This window comes from Balaenoptera borealis (genome assembly GCF_965194805.1).
Source record: "Balaenoptera borealis genome assembly, chromosome: 16".
NCBI lineage: Eukaryota > Metazoa > Chordata > Mammalia > Artiodactyla > Balaenopteridae > Balaenoptera > Balaenoptera borealis.
Window position 1 is genome coordinate 60,631,799 of NC_138872.1, and position 17,161 is coordinate 60,648,959.

Genomic DNA, 17,161 nt, shown 5'->3' on the forward strand with positions numbered 1-17,161 from the left:
GATAGTGAGAGACCCGCGCACTGCAATGAAGAGTGGCCCCCGCTTGCCGCAACTAAAGAAAGCCCTTGCACAGAAACAAAGACCCAACACAGCCAAAAAAATAATAATAATAATAAATAAATAAATAAAATTTATAAAAAAAAAAAAAAAAAAGAATAGACAAATAGAACAATGGAACAGAACGGAGAGCCTTGAAGTAGATTCACACCTATGAAATCAATCCCATTTCTTAAAAAGGTACCAAAACAATTTAATGGAAAAAGGAAAGTCTCTCAACAAATGATGCTGGAACAACTAGATATCCATATAGGAAAAAAGTGAACTTTGACCCATATGTCATTTCACAGACAAAAATTAGAATGAGAGGGATCAAAATTCTAATGTTATTGCTAAAACTATAAATATTCTAGAACACATAGGAGTATATCTTAGTGATCTTGGGATGGGCAAAGATTCCTTAGACAAAGCACAGAAATTATCATAAGAGTTTTAAAATGTTAAAATACACTTCATCAAAAAAAATCCTGTACGGGATTGACATGTATACACTGATGTGTGTAAAATTGATGACTAATAAGAACATGCTGTATAAAAAAATAAATACAATTAAATTAAAAAATTAAAAAAAAAATTACCAAGGAGGACAAAGCAGGGAAGTAAAAGCATCTCTTCTTACAAAAAAAAAAAAAAAATTGAAACCCACTGATAACAGGCAACTATAGCAATACTATTTTTGCTAGATTTAAAGTTTATGAAATTGATTTATTCTTTATTGCTTGAAATACTTAAAATACTGTTTAAAATACTTAATAATTAGGAATAAGTAAGGAATTTTCAGAAGAAAATGTTAGGAAATATCTTTAGTACTTTGAGAACAGTCTTTATAAAGACAAAATGTGTAAACAACAAAGGAAAAGGTTGATAAATTCAGTGGTAGGACATTTATCAAAGTACTTAATAAAGACTGTGAAACATCAACATGATACAACCATTTTAGTAAAGATTGGATCAGGCAAGAATTATCAATAGAGGGACTTCCCTGGTGGCACAGTGGTTAAGAATCCTCCTGCCAATGCAAGGACACGGGTTTGATCCCTGGTCTGGGAAGATCCCACGTGCCGCAGAGCAACTAAGCCTGTGTGCCACAACTACTGAGCCTGTGTGCCACAACTACTGAAGCCCGCGCACCTAGAGCCACGTTCTGCAACGAAGAGTAGCCCGTGTTCGACGCAACTAGAGAAAGCCTGCGTGCAGCAACGAAGACCCAACGCAGCCATACATAAATAAATAAATTAATTAATTAATTTTTAAAAAAATCCTGTACATCAAAGGACATCATTAAGAAATAAAAAGCCGCTGATTAGGAGAAAAATAATCATAATATGTATAGCTGACAAAGGACTTGTATCCAGAATACAGAAATGAGTTTTACATCTCAATAATAAAAAAAAAAACCAATAAAATAAAAATGGGCAAAAGACTTGAAGACCTCTTTATGAAGGAAGATATGTGACTGTCTAATAAGCACATGAAAAAGCATTCAATATCACTAGTTGCAAGGAAATGCAATTTTATTTAATTAATTAATTAATTTATTTATTTACTTTTGCCTTGTTGGGTCTTTGTTGTGGCACGTGGGCTTTCTCGCCATGTTGCGGCGAGCGGGAGCTACTCTTTGTTGAGGTGCTCGGGCTTCTTATTGTGGTGGCTTCTCGTTGCAGAGTACGGGCTCTAGGCGCACAGGCTTCAGTAGTTGTGGCACGTGGGCTCAGTAGTTGTGGCTCACAGGCTTAGTTGCTCGGCAGCATGTGAGATCTTCCCGGACCAGGGCTCGAACCCGTGTCCCCTGCATTGGCAGGTGGATTCTTAACCACTGTGCCACCAGGGAAGCCCAGAAATACAATTTTAAATCAATGAGATACCACTACACACCTATCAGAATGGCTAAAATTGAAGATCATCAACCTCATGTTGGCAAGAATGTAGAGCCACTCAACTCCCACACACAGTGGAGGTGTGTAAAATGGTACAACCAGAATGACTGTTTCTCATAACATCAAACATAAAGGTTCTCCATGATCCAGAAATTTCACTCATAAAATAAATGAAAATACAAATCCAAAAAAAGCCTTGTACAAGAATGGTCACAGCAACTTTATTCATTGTAGCCAAAACCCAAGAACTACCCAAATGCTCAACAACAGGTGAATAGATAAATGATGCTACATTCATACAGTGGAACACTGTTTAGCAAGAAAAGAATGGAGTGCTGATAAAACTCACACCATGGAAGGACCCGAAAACAGGCTGCATGAAAAAGGCTGGACTCAAAAACAGGACACTCTGTATGATTCTGTTACATGAAGTCCTAGAAGAGGCAAAACTAGTCCACAGCAAAAGAAATCGGAACAATGGTAGCCACTCAGCTGGGGGTGGGAGTTGACTGGAAAAGGACATGAACCATCTTCTTGGGGATGAAAACATTCTATATCTTGGTAAGTGTGTGGGTTACACAGATGTGTGAATCTGTCATTGAACTGTATGCTTAAGATCTGTGCATTTTCCTGTATCTCAATTTTAAAAAGCTTTAAAAATTAAAAACAGAAACAAAAAACACTTCTGCCAGTCCTGAAGTTTCTAGTTCCCTTGAGCCAAAGTTCCAGTGCAGAGAAAGCCATATTGTAGATTTCTCTTTTCCATCACCATCATAGCAGCCCCTGTTTATTGAGCACTTACTATGTACCGGGCACTCTTCTAAGTACGTTATGCAGATTAACTTCCCAATATTCACAAACTGTCTTCGTGATATTTATCATTTTCAGTTTACAGATGGGAAAGAAGACCTACACATTCCCACTGGCAGCCTCACCTGGGAGACCTTTACAGATTTCAGTTAATGATGGTGGCGGCACCACATCCTGGGGTGACCTGGCTTTGCCATTGGCAAGGTGATGTCACACTCTGTGTTTAATTAAATCAAGTTCATGGGTGAAGGTTGTAGACCTAAGAAACAAAGCTAATCAAGACAAGACTGAAATACAGGTTTTCTGGAGCACATGATGCACTGGTCCCCTGAGGAAAAGGACTATTTGGGATGCTGAGGCTGGTGAGGAAGGGTACTTACTGCCTGGGGGCCCCGGGGGCCATGTACGGGTCATGCTAGGTCCTCCCATGCAATCTTCCGATCTTTTACATCCTACATGCAACCCCACCCAGACCATGAGGGACAAACCCAACAGGGCAGGCTGTCATGGAGGGACTTCAGGAGAACCCCAAAGTCCCATGATGTCAATCTGTAAATTTACCATTTACCTTGGGAAACAGCTGAGTTATAAATGGAGTCCTTCATTTTTAAGCACACCAATAACTGTGTGTCCATTGCTACATGTGGCCAAAAAGTAAGAAAAGTGCTTTAGGGCCCCTGCTTGCTTTCCAGGTATCTGTTGGACATTGTGGGGAAACTTGCCCCTCACTACCCCAAATACATTAAGAGAGCTCTGGTTGCCTGTAACATGCACTTGTGCAAATGAAAAAGATGTGTGTCTCCCCCTGGGCAGATGCAGCCCCACGCTCAAATGCACACACTTGGCAAGTGGGTAATGGGTTGGGTTTCATCTCCCATTTGCCCCATCACGGGACATCCTGGGGTTACGTACGACCTGCCCAGTTACACCCAGCAGCCCTTATGGAGGTCTAGGATATTTCCATCCAAGGGTAGGTAGAAAAATGGATCAGAACCCCAAAAGGTTGCTGTCTCTTACCCACACAGCTTACCTATGGTAAGTGAACCTCTTTGTAACCACACCTCAAACAAGAGCCCTGCTTAGACAGTGAAGAATCCACCTTTGGCTGATGGCAAAGGGCTGGCTGCTGTGTGGATAATTATGAGTGTTACTGGTCAGTCTCCTTATACCACAAAACTTTATCCCTTCACAATGAGAAGAATCAAGGCAAAACCAAGCCCACAGAGACAGGCTGGCTGGTGTTTTACTGGGTTCCCAGATCCTGGATTCCTTTGCTCAGGGAACCTCTGTCTTCTTCTGCTCTCATTCTCACCCAACAGATCCCAACTTGATCCTGTTCATCTTCCCTGGTTTAAGTCAAAGTCATTGGTTTTTGTTTTGTTTTTTAATTAATTTAAAAACCACTCTGTAAGGTGAGAAATGAGACCCGGAGAGTAAAGGTGTGTCTGCAGTCACACAGCTGATAGAGTCACAGCCAAATTTAGGCTCAGGGCTAAACTCCAAATTCAGTGCTCTTCCCATGTGTCCATCTCACTTGGGGTCCAGACCAGGAAGGCACCCCCAAATATCAATATTAATGACACTTAAGAAAATGGTGTTGATGCCTTTAAGCCCAAAATATGCATCAAGTGAATCCAAATTAAAACCATAATGATCCATCACTTTACACATGCCAGGCTGGCAAAAATTAAAGTCTAATAAGTTGTGGCAGGCAGAAAAATGGCCCCAGAGACATCCATGTCCCAATCCCTGGAACATATGAGTATGTTCTGTTATGTGGCAAGGGCGAGTTAAAGGTGCAGATGGAAAGAAGGATGCTTGTCAGTTGATCTGAGATGGGGAGATCATCCGGGTGGGCCCAGCATCATCACAGGGTCCTTCAGAATGGAAGAGAGAGACAGAAAAGGGCAGAGAGATGTGATGTGAGGAGGATTCTACCTGCTGTCACTGGCATTGAAGGAGGCGGGAGGGGCCACAAGCCAAGGAGTGCAGGAGGCCTCTAGAAGCAGGAAAGGGCAAGGAAACGCATTCTCCCAGAGAGCCAGAAGGAATGTGGCCTTGCTGACACTGTGATTTTTAGCCCAGTAAGACCCATTTCGGACTCCTGAACTACAGAACTGTAAGATGATAACTTTGTGTTGTTAAGCCACTAACTTAGTAATAATTTGTTACAGCAGCAATGAGACGCCAAACACCCAGCATCTTTCCCGGCACATAGCAGGTGCTGGGTGCTATGGGAACATAAGATCACCAAACCCAGTCTTGGGGGAGAAGAAAGGGGTAGAATCAAGGGGAGTTTCTAGAGGAGGCAATGTCTGAGCTAAAGCTTGAGGTTCAAGCCACAGAAGGAAGGGGCTGTGGTTTTCACAGAGATCTCTGTGGAAAGGCGAGCTAGGAGGAGGTGCCTGGGGAATTACAAGCCGTTGGTTCTCTGCACGGGAGGATGGAGAGGACACTGAATGTGGATGTGGATGGTGGCCACGTTCAGGGTCATGGACTTTATTCCCAATGCAGCGGGGAGCCTGCAGGGGATTTTAGTTGGGTCGTGCTTGGCCTCATCAAATTTGCCTTTTACACAGCCCACCCTGGCTGTGTAGAGTAGATGGGAAAGCGGGACTGGAGGCAGGCCGACCACACGAAAGGCCACTACAGCATCCAAGTGGACGGCGACGAAGGCCCGGACCAGGTGCTGGTCCAGATACATGTGTTCATGGCGGCGGCTCGCCTGGACCTGGGGAGGGGTGGAGGAGCTACTGGATGTCTTATTTGAGGCTCTTGGAACGCCCCTTCCACAGTCTTTCCACCACATCCTACCCTGAGTCTCCAAAACTGCCCTGTGCTCCTTGAAGCCACCGCAAGCTCCTTCCCTGTCCCCAGACAAACGATTGACGCAGAACATGGGTTGTCATTTACCATCTGCTGCGAGAGGCCCCAGCGGAGGACGAGGCATGTTAATGAGAAGGGGGGCAGAGGATAGTGAAAGAAAATGATCGCCATCTGCTCTGGTGCTTTGGGGGAAGGGGCGGGACTAGGATGGGGAGACGGAATTGGTGACCCCAATTTAGTTAAAAGTACAGCGGTCTCGAGGTCTGAGCTAGAGGGACCCAGATGTCCTTGGCAGTGCCCTTAGCAGACAGAGTTTCCCACCTAGAAAGTGGCTCTGGGCCTTCTCAAGCAGAGCAGGGTAACCGGGTAGGGTCTGTCCACACGGTGAGGCGGGGGTGGGGGTGGGGTCCATGGAAGGGCACTTGGCAGGAACCACAACCAGGTAAATGTATGGTGGTGGGATGTTGAGTCTGTTGGCGACAGAAGATGCTATGTACAGGCAAGAGGAGGAAGGAAGGGTGGGAAGCTGGCTCCAGGACAAACAGATTCAGGGTCATTCTAAGAAGGATGGACACCATTTTCCAGGCAAAGTTGGGAAAAGGGTAAGAGATTATTTTATCCTAAATACGGTGTGAGTTAAGAATTTTTAAAAAAATAACTCATTTAGTCTTTACAACAATCATACGGAGGGAAGGGATGAGTTCTATTATTATGACCATTTGATAGATGGGCAAACTGAGGCCCAGACCGATTAAAATGTCAAAGCTAGTCAGTGCACAAGACTGAAGTTCTGGTCTGCGGCTCGCACGTCCTTTATCTACAAAGTGGACCGTAAGCTTCCTGAGAGCAGGGCCATGTGTGTTGATCCTGTGACCCCCTCTCCAAACACTGGGCCCATAGCAATTATCCTTATTGGCTGACTTGGCCCATCGAATGAACCTTTGCCAGCTCTGATTACACAAGCTGATAACAGTGTAAATCCCAGCTCAGGGAGAATTTGTTGCTCTAAGCCAGGGTTTGGCAAACATTTTCCTTAAACGGCGAGTTAGTATTTTAGGCATTGCAGGATGTTAAACCTTCGTTTCAACTACTCAACTTGGAGTGCCTGGGCATGGCCATGTTCAAATAAAAGTCTATAAAATGGGAGGACTGGCTGGATTTGGTCCACAGGCCCACACACTATAAGCAATTTACTAAAAAGCCAGCTGTGGGGATGGGGGCAGATATTAGATCTCAAATAACGAGGCTCGCGTTCTTTCTTCCTCCCTTCTGTAAGAAAGTGAGCAAAACCTGCACTGAAGACAGGAGGATAATGACATTTACCCATAATTTGGTGTCTACTGCCTGTCTGGTGAAAAGGGAGACACACACACACCTTGGTCGTGCTCCCAGCGTTAGAACTGCACAGACCAGGAGATGATCATCATTTGTTAGCCAGAAAACACTTGGGTTTTTCTGCCCTTGAACTCAAGGACTGTGAGATGGATTCTTGCTCATTTCCTTTCCACACCCTGCACCACCCCATTGGTTCACAAGCAACCTTCCAACGGCCACAGGGTCTGGGGTAAGCTATCCAAGAAGAGACTTAAAAAAAAACAGTGCCTTCATGAAAAGATGCTCATCATCATTAATTACTAGAAAAACACAAATCAAAACCACAATGAGGTACCACTTCACACCAGTCAGAATGGCCATCATCAAAAAGTCTACAAATAAGAAATGCTGGAGAGGGTGTGGAGAAAAGGGAACCCTCTCACACTGTTGGTGGGAATGTAAACTGGTGCAGCCACTATGGAGAACAATATGGAGGTTCCTCAAGAAACTAAAAATAGTTGCTGTATGATCCAGCAATCCCACTCCTGGGCATATACCCAAACAAATCTATAATTCAAAAAGATACATGCACCCCTATGTTCACAGCAGCACTATTCACAATAGCTAAGACATGGAAACAACTTAAATGTCCATCAACAGATGAATGGATAAGGAAGATATGGTGTGTATACACACACACACACACAGGAATATTACTCAGCCATTAAAAATAATGAAATAATGCCATTTACAGCAACATGGATGGACCTAGAGATTGTCATACTGAGTGAAGTAAGTCAGAAAGACAAATACCATATGATATCACTTATATGTGGATTCTAAAATATGACAATGGGAATTCCCTGGCGGTCCAATGGTTAGGACTTAGTGCTTTCACTGTCGGGGCCTGGGTTCAATCCTAAGATCCCACAAGCCACAAGGCATGGCCAAAAAAATGACATAAACGAACATATCTACAAAACAGAAACAGACTCACAGACATAGAAAACAGATCTGTGGTAGCCAAGAGGGAGGGGGGTAGGGGAAGGAAGGATTGGGAATTTGGGGTTAGCAGATGCAAACTATTATATGTAGGAAGGATAAACAACAAGGTCCTACTGTATAGCACGGGGAACTATATTCAATATCCTGGGATAAACCATAATGGAAAAGAATATCTATCTATCTATATCTATCTATCTATATATATATCTGAGTCACTTTGCTGTACAACAGAAGTTAACACAGTATTATAAATCAACTATACTTCAACAAAATTTTTTTTAAAAATGGTGCCTCAGGATGAAAGCTGCAGTCATGCATATTTGCTTTTCTTTTTGGGCGCACGTGCTAGTTTTTGACAACGTTGTGCAACATCAGTCTGTCACCTGAAATCAGCAAGAACCCCGATTCTGAAATGTAATGAGTGTTTAACTGCAAGTACTAATCTCTTGATATGTGAGCCCCAGATTTCTCATGGACACAGTTCATATTTCACGGCCAGCCAACTTTGTTTACCTCAGGGCAAAAAACTATAGATGACCATGGTGTTAGTTTAGCAACGTCTATGTTATCTAAGAAAACAAGAGTAACTTTACACATCTATGTGGACATGACTCAACAGGAAATACTCAATGAAGAGGAAGGAAAGAGCTGGCAAAAGAGGTAAAGGATCTAATGGAAGCAACCTAAGTGTCCATCGACAGATGAATGGATAAAGAAGATGTGGCACATATATACAATGGAATATTACTCAGTCATAAAAAGAAACAAAATTGAGTTATTTGTAGTGAAGTGGATGGACCTAGAGTCTGTCATACAGAGTGAAGTAAGTCAGAAAGAGAAAAACAAATACCATATGCTAACACAGATATATGGAATCTAAAAAAAAATTAAAAGGTTCTGAAGAACCTAGGGACAGGACAGAAATAAAGACTCAGATATAGAGAATGGACTTGAGGACACGGGGAGGGGGAAGGGTAAGCTGGGACGAAGTGAGAGAGTGGCATGGACATATATACACTACCAAATGTAAAATAGATACCTAGTGGGAAGCAGCCGCATAGCACAGGGAGATCAGCTCGGTGCTTTGCGTCCACCTAGAGGAGTGGGTTAGGGAGGGTGGGAGGGAGATGCAAGAGGGAGGGGATATGGGGATATATGTATATGTATAGCTGATTCACTTTGTTATAAAGCAGAAACTAACACATCATTGTAAAGCAATTATACTCCAATAAAGATGTTAAAAAAAAAAAAGAGGTAAAGGGCCTAAATGTGATTTGTCTATTTCCATCCTAAGAGATTATGGAACAATAATGATGATAGCTATGATAATAATACCAACTAGAAAAAGCCAAAATGTATTGAGTGCTTTCAGTGTGCTAGGAACTGTGATTTATGAGGTGTCTGCTGGGGCCACCATAACAAAGTACCTCAGACAGGGTGGCTTAAACAACAGAAATTTGTTCTCTCACAGTTCTGGAGGCTGGTAGTCCAAGGTCAAGGTGTCTGCAGGGTTGGTTTCTTCTGGGGCCTCTCTTCTTGCCTTGTAGACAGCCTCCTTCTCCCCATGTCCTGGTGTGGCCCTTCCTTTGTGCGCACACAGTTTTGGTGTCTCTTCCTCTTCTATTGGATGAGAGCTCCACCCTTATGACCTCATTTAACCTTAATTGCCTCCTTAAATGTCCCATCTCCATATGTCCTTTTTTATCTTTTTTCTTTTTTCTTTTGGCCATGCCATGCAGCCTGTGGGATCTTAGTTCCCTGACCAGGGATGGAACCCGGGCCCCCTGCAGTGGAAACACAGAGTCCTAACCACTGGACCACCAGGGAAGTCCCTCCAAATACAGTCACATTGGCAGTTAGGGCTTCCAGATATGAATAGGGGGTGGAGGTGGGGAGGGACAAAACTCAACCCATAACACATGGATTATCTTAATGTTCACCACTATCCCACAGGTAGGTACTATTACTATCCATTTGACATTTCACAGCTATAGTAACTGAGGCTTCACGTACACAGTGGGCAATCTGAGATTTAAAGTATGCACTCTGAGTCTAGAGCCTATACTCTTGACCACTGGCGGTCCTGCCTTTCACAGGCCCTAGCGTGCACCTCCTATAAGCAGCCTGTCAAGAATACTTTTAGGAAGGTACCTGGGCAATTCAATGATCAGCTAATTTGAGGACTAGGAGTTAAGAAATGCAGGCTCTGCCTTCACCAAGGGGTTGTGACGTGAGTAGCTACAGAACAGCCTTAGGTCACGTCATCTGCACATATGGGGTACTGATCCCTCCAATGCATGACTGTGGCCATCAAATCAGATGACGTGTATCAGAGCACTCAATCAGAAGAGATATGCAAAAGATTCCATTGTTATTCTCAGTCTTAGTGTAAGAGTTCTTAGTGATGAAAAAGACCTTAAGAGATCATTTGTGTCTAAATAGAGCCATGCCCAAAGAGTCCCTTTTTATAGAAGAGGTGAAGAAGTTGAACCAATGACTCAACAGTATTGGAGGTAACGAGCAGAACTGACACATCAGACAATTCATTTGCCCCACAAAGCAGAAGAAAGGCCAGAAAGCAAAGGAGAAGATAATGATTAGGGAGGAGAAAAAAAGAAGAGTGACCTTTAAAACTGTTGGTTTTCCCAAGAAATTAAAACAGAAAGAATAAACAAAGACATAGTTGAGGAAATTATTTGGCCCTGAAGAACATTCTTAAGGTTTTTATTATGAGGAAATAAATTCTGAAAATATCCAGGAAGATAAAATAAAGGTTAACCCACAATAGGCCAGAAATTTTTCTGAAAAAAAAATCAGAATACAATAGAAAGAAATCTAAAGGATTTTGAGAGGAAATGTCATTATGTAGCAATTTAATGCCCAACCAAGCTGTTGTTGGTTCTTAAAGCTGAGAAAAAGACATTATCAGAAGAATAAAAAGGCAATATTAAAGAAAAAAATGAATAATAATTGGTGGTGACTAAGCCATCCATATATTAAAACAATATAAAGCTGCAATAAATAGAGCAGTGTCACACTAGTTTAAGAATTAATCCTCCCATCAATGGAACTGAATCAATAACCTTAAAATGGACTCCAGTATAATTTTGTAAAAGTTAGAGACAATGCAAAGATTCATGCTATCTTTCTGCTACTTTTCAAAATTGTACTGGAAGTTGTAGTCTATGTAAGAGGAATAAGAAGAACTTTTAACATAGAAAGGGAGATACAAAGCTAATTATTTACAAAAGATATAATAGAAAATATTCCCTAGAAAATTCTAAGGGAACAAATTGACAAACCCTTTATAAGTAAGAGAGCAAACTGGTCAGATATTAGACAAACATAAAAACAAATAGAAGATTAAAAAAATGGAAAGCTAAAATCTAAAAAACAAAAAACAAAGTAGAAGATGCAATAGGAAATTTTTAAAAAATTGAATAATAACAAAACGTTAAACTTTAAGAAATAAGATCTTTATCGAGACAATGCTAGATCTTTACTGAAAAAGAGAATTCTATAAGTGGGGTGATATACCATGTTCATGAATGAGAAGACACATAAAAATGTTAGTCAATTCTTCCCAAATTATTTTACAATTTTAATGCAGTCCCAAAGTCCCAATAAGACTTTTCATAGAATTTGACAAGCTTATTCTGAAATTCAAAAGAACAGCCAAGAGAATTTGGGGGAGAAAAGACCAAAGAGAACCTTCTCCCACCAGATATCAAAAATATATGTATTATAAAGCTATGTGATACAAGCTATTGTGATACACAAACCAATGAAGAGAATACAAACCCAAGTAGAAATGAAGGTTTAATATGTTAAAAGGAGGTATTTCGCATGAGCAGAGAAAGACAGACGCTTCAATAATCTGTGTTGAGACAATTGGCTGGGCATTTAGAAAAAATATAAGCTGGATCCCTATCTCATACGACACATGAAAATAAATAAAAACCAAAGCTATTAAAATATTACAATAAAATATGAGCAAATGTTTGACTTTGGGGTTTTAAAGGCCTGTAGAGATAAGATGTTTTAAAAGCCATAAAAAACCGATAAATTTGACCATACTAAAATGTTAAGGTTATGCGTAACAAAGTGAAAAGGCAAGCAACATTGAAGATATCTGTAGCATCTGTAACAATAATTATTACCTAGAAAATATACATATATATATATATATATATATATATATATATATATATATATATATATATATATATATATAAATAAAATCTGGAGGGGAGAAAGCCCTTTTACACTGGTTCAAATAAATCAAAAGGAAAAATTTGAGCAGTGGTTATGAATGACCAATTTGCAGAAGATGATGATCATATGAAAAGACATCCAACCTCATTAGCAATCAGAAAAATAAAAATTTAAAAAATGAAATAAACTATTAAATTGCCCCAAACTTAAATATGATAATTACTTTCATACATTGCTGGTGGTAAATCGCTATAACCCTTTGAGAATATTTTGGCAGTAAAATAAGTGCATACCCTAGGTAGGTTTAACTACCTCCCCCTGGAAAAGCATTTGCCCATGTTAACAAGAAAGCCTGAACAAGTGTATCCATCACATCGTGTGTAACAGCAAAATCAGAAGACCATCCAAATGCCCAGCACTGGGTGAATGAGTAGACAGACTCTGATGTATCTGTACCATAATACACTGTACAGCAGTTAGAAAGAAAGAAGTCTAAGTATACTGATACCATTCTGAGATATAAATGGTGAACAAAGCAAGTTGAAGAACAATACATACATCATATATGCATACTGTTGACACCAAACAAGAATAGATCCTAAGGGTATGGATATTAACACGTAGGAAAAGGTCTGGAAAGGCACACTCTAAACCAAAGACAGAGATCACACCAGAAGAGGGAAAGGAGGGGAGACCTGGGATCATGGCCAGTGGTCCACGATGACTTTAGTCTTTTAAGCCACCCTTTAAAACATCCAGGTTGTGATGAATGTAATTCTCTGAAAGGATCAAGAATACCTCACAAGTGGTCAATATGTTTAAAGTCTTGAAAAGGATCTTGAGAAATAGCTGCTTGAATCCTAAGAAAATAGGCAATGGATGTGAGTGGGGGACCAGGCTCAGGTGTGTGAGGTTGGGTCTACTTAACTCGAGGAAACAAATTTCAGGAGTAAAATGTTCTGCTTAAGTTCCTGGAGAATCAACCCAATGACCTAAGAAAGTAGTATTTCTTCTGGTCCCCAGTGACTCAGCACAAATCCAGTTACAAAAATCAGAATTCCCGTATTCAAGTGCCAACTCCATCACTTCTAAACTAGCAATCTTTGGGCAAGTCTATGATTTCTATATGCATAGAATGGGGTAACGTGGCATGCCCCATCTACCTTCCTGGGTTATTTTGAATCTTACATGAGATAATACAAGCAAAAGTGTTATGAAAGGTGATACAACTATAAAGACATAAAATATGACACCCCCCAAAAAAACCCCCAAATACAACAAGATAAAGTATGCACTTACTGAGTAATTAAAAATATTTTAAAATAGCTGTTTTTCCTTCAGAATTTCTCATCAGTTCAATATCTCACACCATATTCTTTTAAAAAAGCCCAGATGAAATAATCAAATAGTAAAAATGAAACCATAAAAAAACCCAACAATATGGTTTTTGAACACACAGGAAATATTTGACCACGTAAAAACTTTAAATTCCTTTACATCAAATTATATAAGCAAAAAATAAACGGCAGACAACAAACTTCGAAAGCAATAGATACCACATTTACAATCGCCCACGATCCAATGAAAAACACAAATTCTCTAATAGCAAAATGGACATAAACAATTTCCAGAATTATAAGCTTATAAACCCAAGAGAACATCTCACCTCAGGAAAGAAAAATTGAAAACAAATGAGATACTATTTTTTGGCTACGAAATTGTTCAAAATTTAAAATACCATTAATACTTAATGTTGCCAAAAATAAAGTGGGATGGACCTTCTACAGAAGTGCTGTCCAAGGAAATATATGCAAACCATATACGTAATTTAATACTTTCCAGGATCCAGGTTAAAAATAGGTGAAATTAATTTTAATAATATATTTATTTAACCCAATATATTGAAAATGTTATCATTTTAACTTGCTATAATATTAACAAGATATTTACATTCTTTTTTGGAGGGGTACTAATTCTTTGATAGTATGAATTTTATACTTTCAGCATCTTAATCCAGATGCTAAATTTTTATTGGAAATATATTTTAAATTTTGTAACATTTTCGGTTGAAAAAGGAGATTCATGTACCCAAGTTGCTCCAAACATACTTAAAAAATTTTTCCAGTAACTGAATGTAGTATCAGGTTTTAAAATTTATTCTAAATTAAAATTAAACCTCAGTTTCTCAGTCCCACTAGCCTGAAAGCCACATGTGCTGCTCTCTGACCAATATTCATAAATATTTCGAGACCTACCCTCCTCCTCGATGGATGGGTCCATCCGGACATCCGTTTCCATTCCTGCTGTGACTCTTCCCATGCGGACCACAGCCCAGCCCATCACCGGCACACCTTGAGTTCTCAGGTTCTAAATGGTAAAGAACAATGCGAATAAGAATAATAATAATAATAAAGCACAATGGGTTCTACCTGTTGAGCAGACCATGGTGTCAAATGCTTTCCATTCTTTATCAATAACCCATACCCCTCCTGTTTACAAACAGGAAACTGAGGCTTAGAAAAGGAACATGTTAGGGTCAGGCTATCAGTAAGTGGCAGAGCCACTCACTGCTGGAACCAGAGCTGATTGTCCCTAGCCCCTGCCCTCCCCTTCCCTACGCTGTTCTGTTCTGTTTGTGTGTTAAGGCTCCCTCCCCCACTCCCATGAAGTCACCCACAGGGGCCCCTAACCCTCCTTGGGGGATCCGGGGCATTGGGATCCCATCCACGGCGTTGCTTCTTCTCAGAGTGTCATTAGGCCAAGTTGAAGGAATCACCATGTGAAATCCTTACTGGGTGACAGGCCCTTTGCAATAGGAACCATCACTTCTCCCACTTTATAGAGAACAACCGACTTGCCTAAGAGCAAACAGCTAGGAAGTGGGGTGGGGGGGAACTGAGATTTCATTGTCAAATCTGTGTTCCATGTTCCATGCAGGGTGTTTCCCCCCTGCCTCAGTCTCCACCTCTGAGTTTATATAACCCCCTCTCAGGATCTGTGGTCACAACTGAGTATTATAACTCAAAACGTGTCAGGCAAAGGTATTCTTAATTATCGCTGTGTGTCTACAGAGGAACCATTTCAAAGGTGTGTCAGGGGCGGATCACTGAGCACCTACTGTGCCCTTGCCCTGCACTAAGCATGCACATGCATCTTCACACCTAAGTCTCGTTAACAGCCCTATAGGCTGGGTGCCATCCACTGCATTTCACAGATTAGAAAACTAAGGCTACAAACACTGGGGTGCATCTAAGATCACAAAGCAAGTACGCAAATTGCAGAGTCAGGGTACAAAGCCCCATCCTGAAGCATGAGTTCACCTTTAAGGCTCATTCCTTCAGGCAAACATCACTTTTTGGCACCTACTATGGGTCTGGGTCTGGCTCTGACTAGGCAGGCAGGATACAGGAATAGGACAGACACGATCCCCAGTCGCAGGAGCTCAGTCCCTAGTGGGTGGCTGTGCTGACAACATGTACCGACACCAGGTCTCCGTGTGCTGCCTCCCTCACCTGCCAGGTCCTGGCCCCACTGCAGCTGGGTGGGTGGGACCCTGTAATTGGGTCCAGCCTACAAGCTCTAAGTGGCAGTGAGGTGAGGCTGTCAGCTCCAGGTTGACCCACTTAGGAGTTGAGGCAGGACCCTCAGCTCTCCTCACAGGCCGAGTACTGAGCAGGTGGGGCCAGCCTGGAGCCTGAGTCACCACGTGGAGCACAGCTGAGTGTCTTCACATGAGAGCGAGGCCTCGGCGTGTGAAGTCAATAAGATGAAGGGCTTGCCTGTTACAGCAGCAGAGCTTAACACATCTGGATAAGCACAGTGAAACAGACATTCAGATAGTTCACAAATAATTATAACTTACATAAGAAGGGCACAAGGAGAGATTTTTAACAAGGAGACTGATTTGGTCTTGCAGGGAAGACAAGGGTTGGGAATGGGAGGATGGAGCTGAGACTTGCAGATAATAATGATGGCAGGTGACAGTCACTGAACATATGTGCCAGGCACTGTGCTGAGTCCTTAACAAATATCCAAGCAAAAGCCATTCCCGGGAAGTCTAAAGCCTGGGGGACTTGCAAGTCAGCCCTCTGAGTGTGGTTTCTCTCCCCTTTATCTGTCAGGCACTGAGCACCTATTATGTGCCAGGCAAAGCAAAGCCTCTGCTTTCACATCTCTCACACTCTGGAAGGTGTGAAGGGGGAAAACAAGCACGACATGTCAGGAGGTAATAAGTGCTACGAGGGAAGAGAACAAGGTAGGGGGCCCATAGTGACCCAGGGTAGTTGAGATGGAACATACTGCATATACCCTGAGAAAACCATAATTCAAAAAGAGTCATGTACCAAAATGTTCACTGCAGCTCTATTTACAATAGCCAGGACACGGAAGCAACCTAAGTGTCCATCGACAGATGAATGGATAAAGAAGATGTGGCACATATATACAATAGAATATTACTCAGCCATAAAAAGAAATGAAATTGAGTTATTTGTAGTGAGGTGGATGGACCTAGAGTCTGTCATACAGAGTGAAGTAAGTCAGAAAGAGAAAAACAAATACCATATTCTAACACATATATATGGAATCTAAGGGAAAAAAAAAAAGTCATGAAGAACCTAGGGGCAAGATGGGAATAAAGACACAGACCTACTAGAGAATGGACTTGAGGATATGGGGAGGGGGAAGGGTAAGCTGTGACAAAGTGAGAGAGTGGCATGGACATATATACACTACCAAACGTAAAATAGATAGCTAGTGGGAAGCAGCTGCATAGCAAAGGGAGATCAGCTTGGTGCTTTGTGACCACATAGAGGGGTGGGATAGGGAGGGTGGGAGGGAGGGAGACGCAAGAGGGAAGAGATATGGGAACAAATGTATATGTATAACTGATTCACTTTGTTATAAAGCAGAAACTAACACACCATTGTAAAGCAATTATACTCCAATAAAGATGTTAAAAAAAAAAAAAAGAGATGGAACATACAGGAAAGCCTCTCTGCAGAGGTGACAATGGAGTTGAGGGTTGGAGGGGAACCGTGAGCCCTGGGCATGGGGAC

The 17,161-nt window shown here is 41.4% G+C and overlaps 1 protein-coding gene across 1 annotated transcript in view; it reads right to left on the minus strand.

Annotated features, from left to right (window-relative positions):
- Window positions 1-17,161, minus strand: part of CPPED1 (calcineurin like phosphoesterase domain containing 1) — a 187,315-nt gene that overhangs the window by 22,489 nt on the left and 147,665 nt on the right. Inside the window, exon 4 of the mRNA XM_082359288.1 lies at window positions 14,360-14,455. Within this exon, the coding sequence (XP_082215414.1) occupies window positions 14,360-14,455 (96 nt within the window). The remainder of the gene's footprint in view (window positions 1-14,359; window positions 14,456-17,161) is intronic.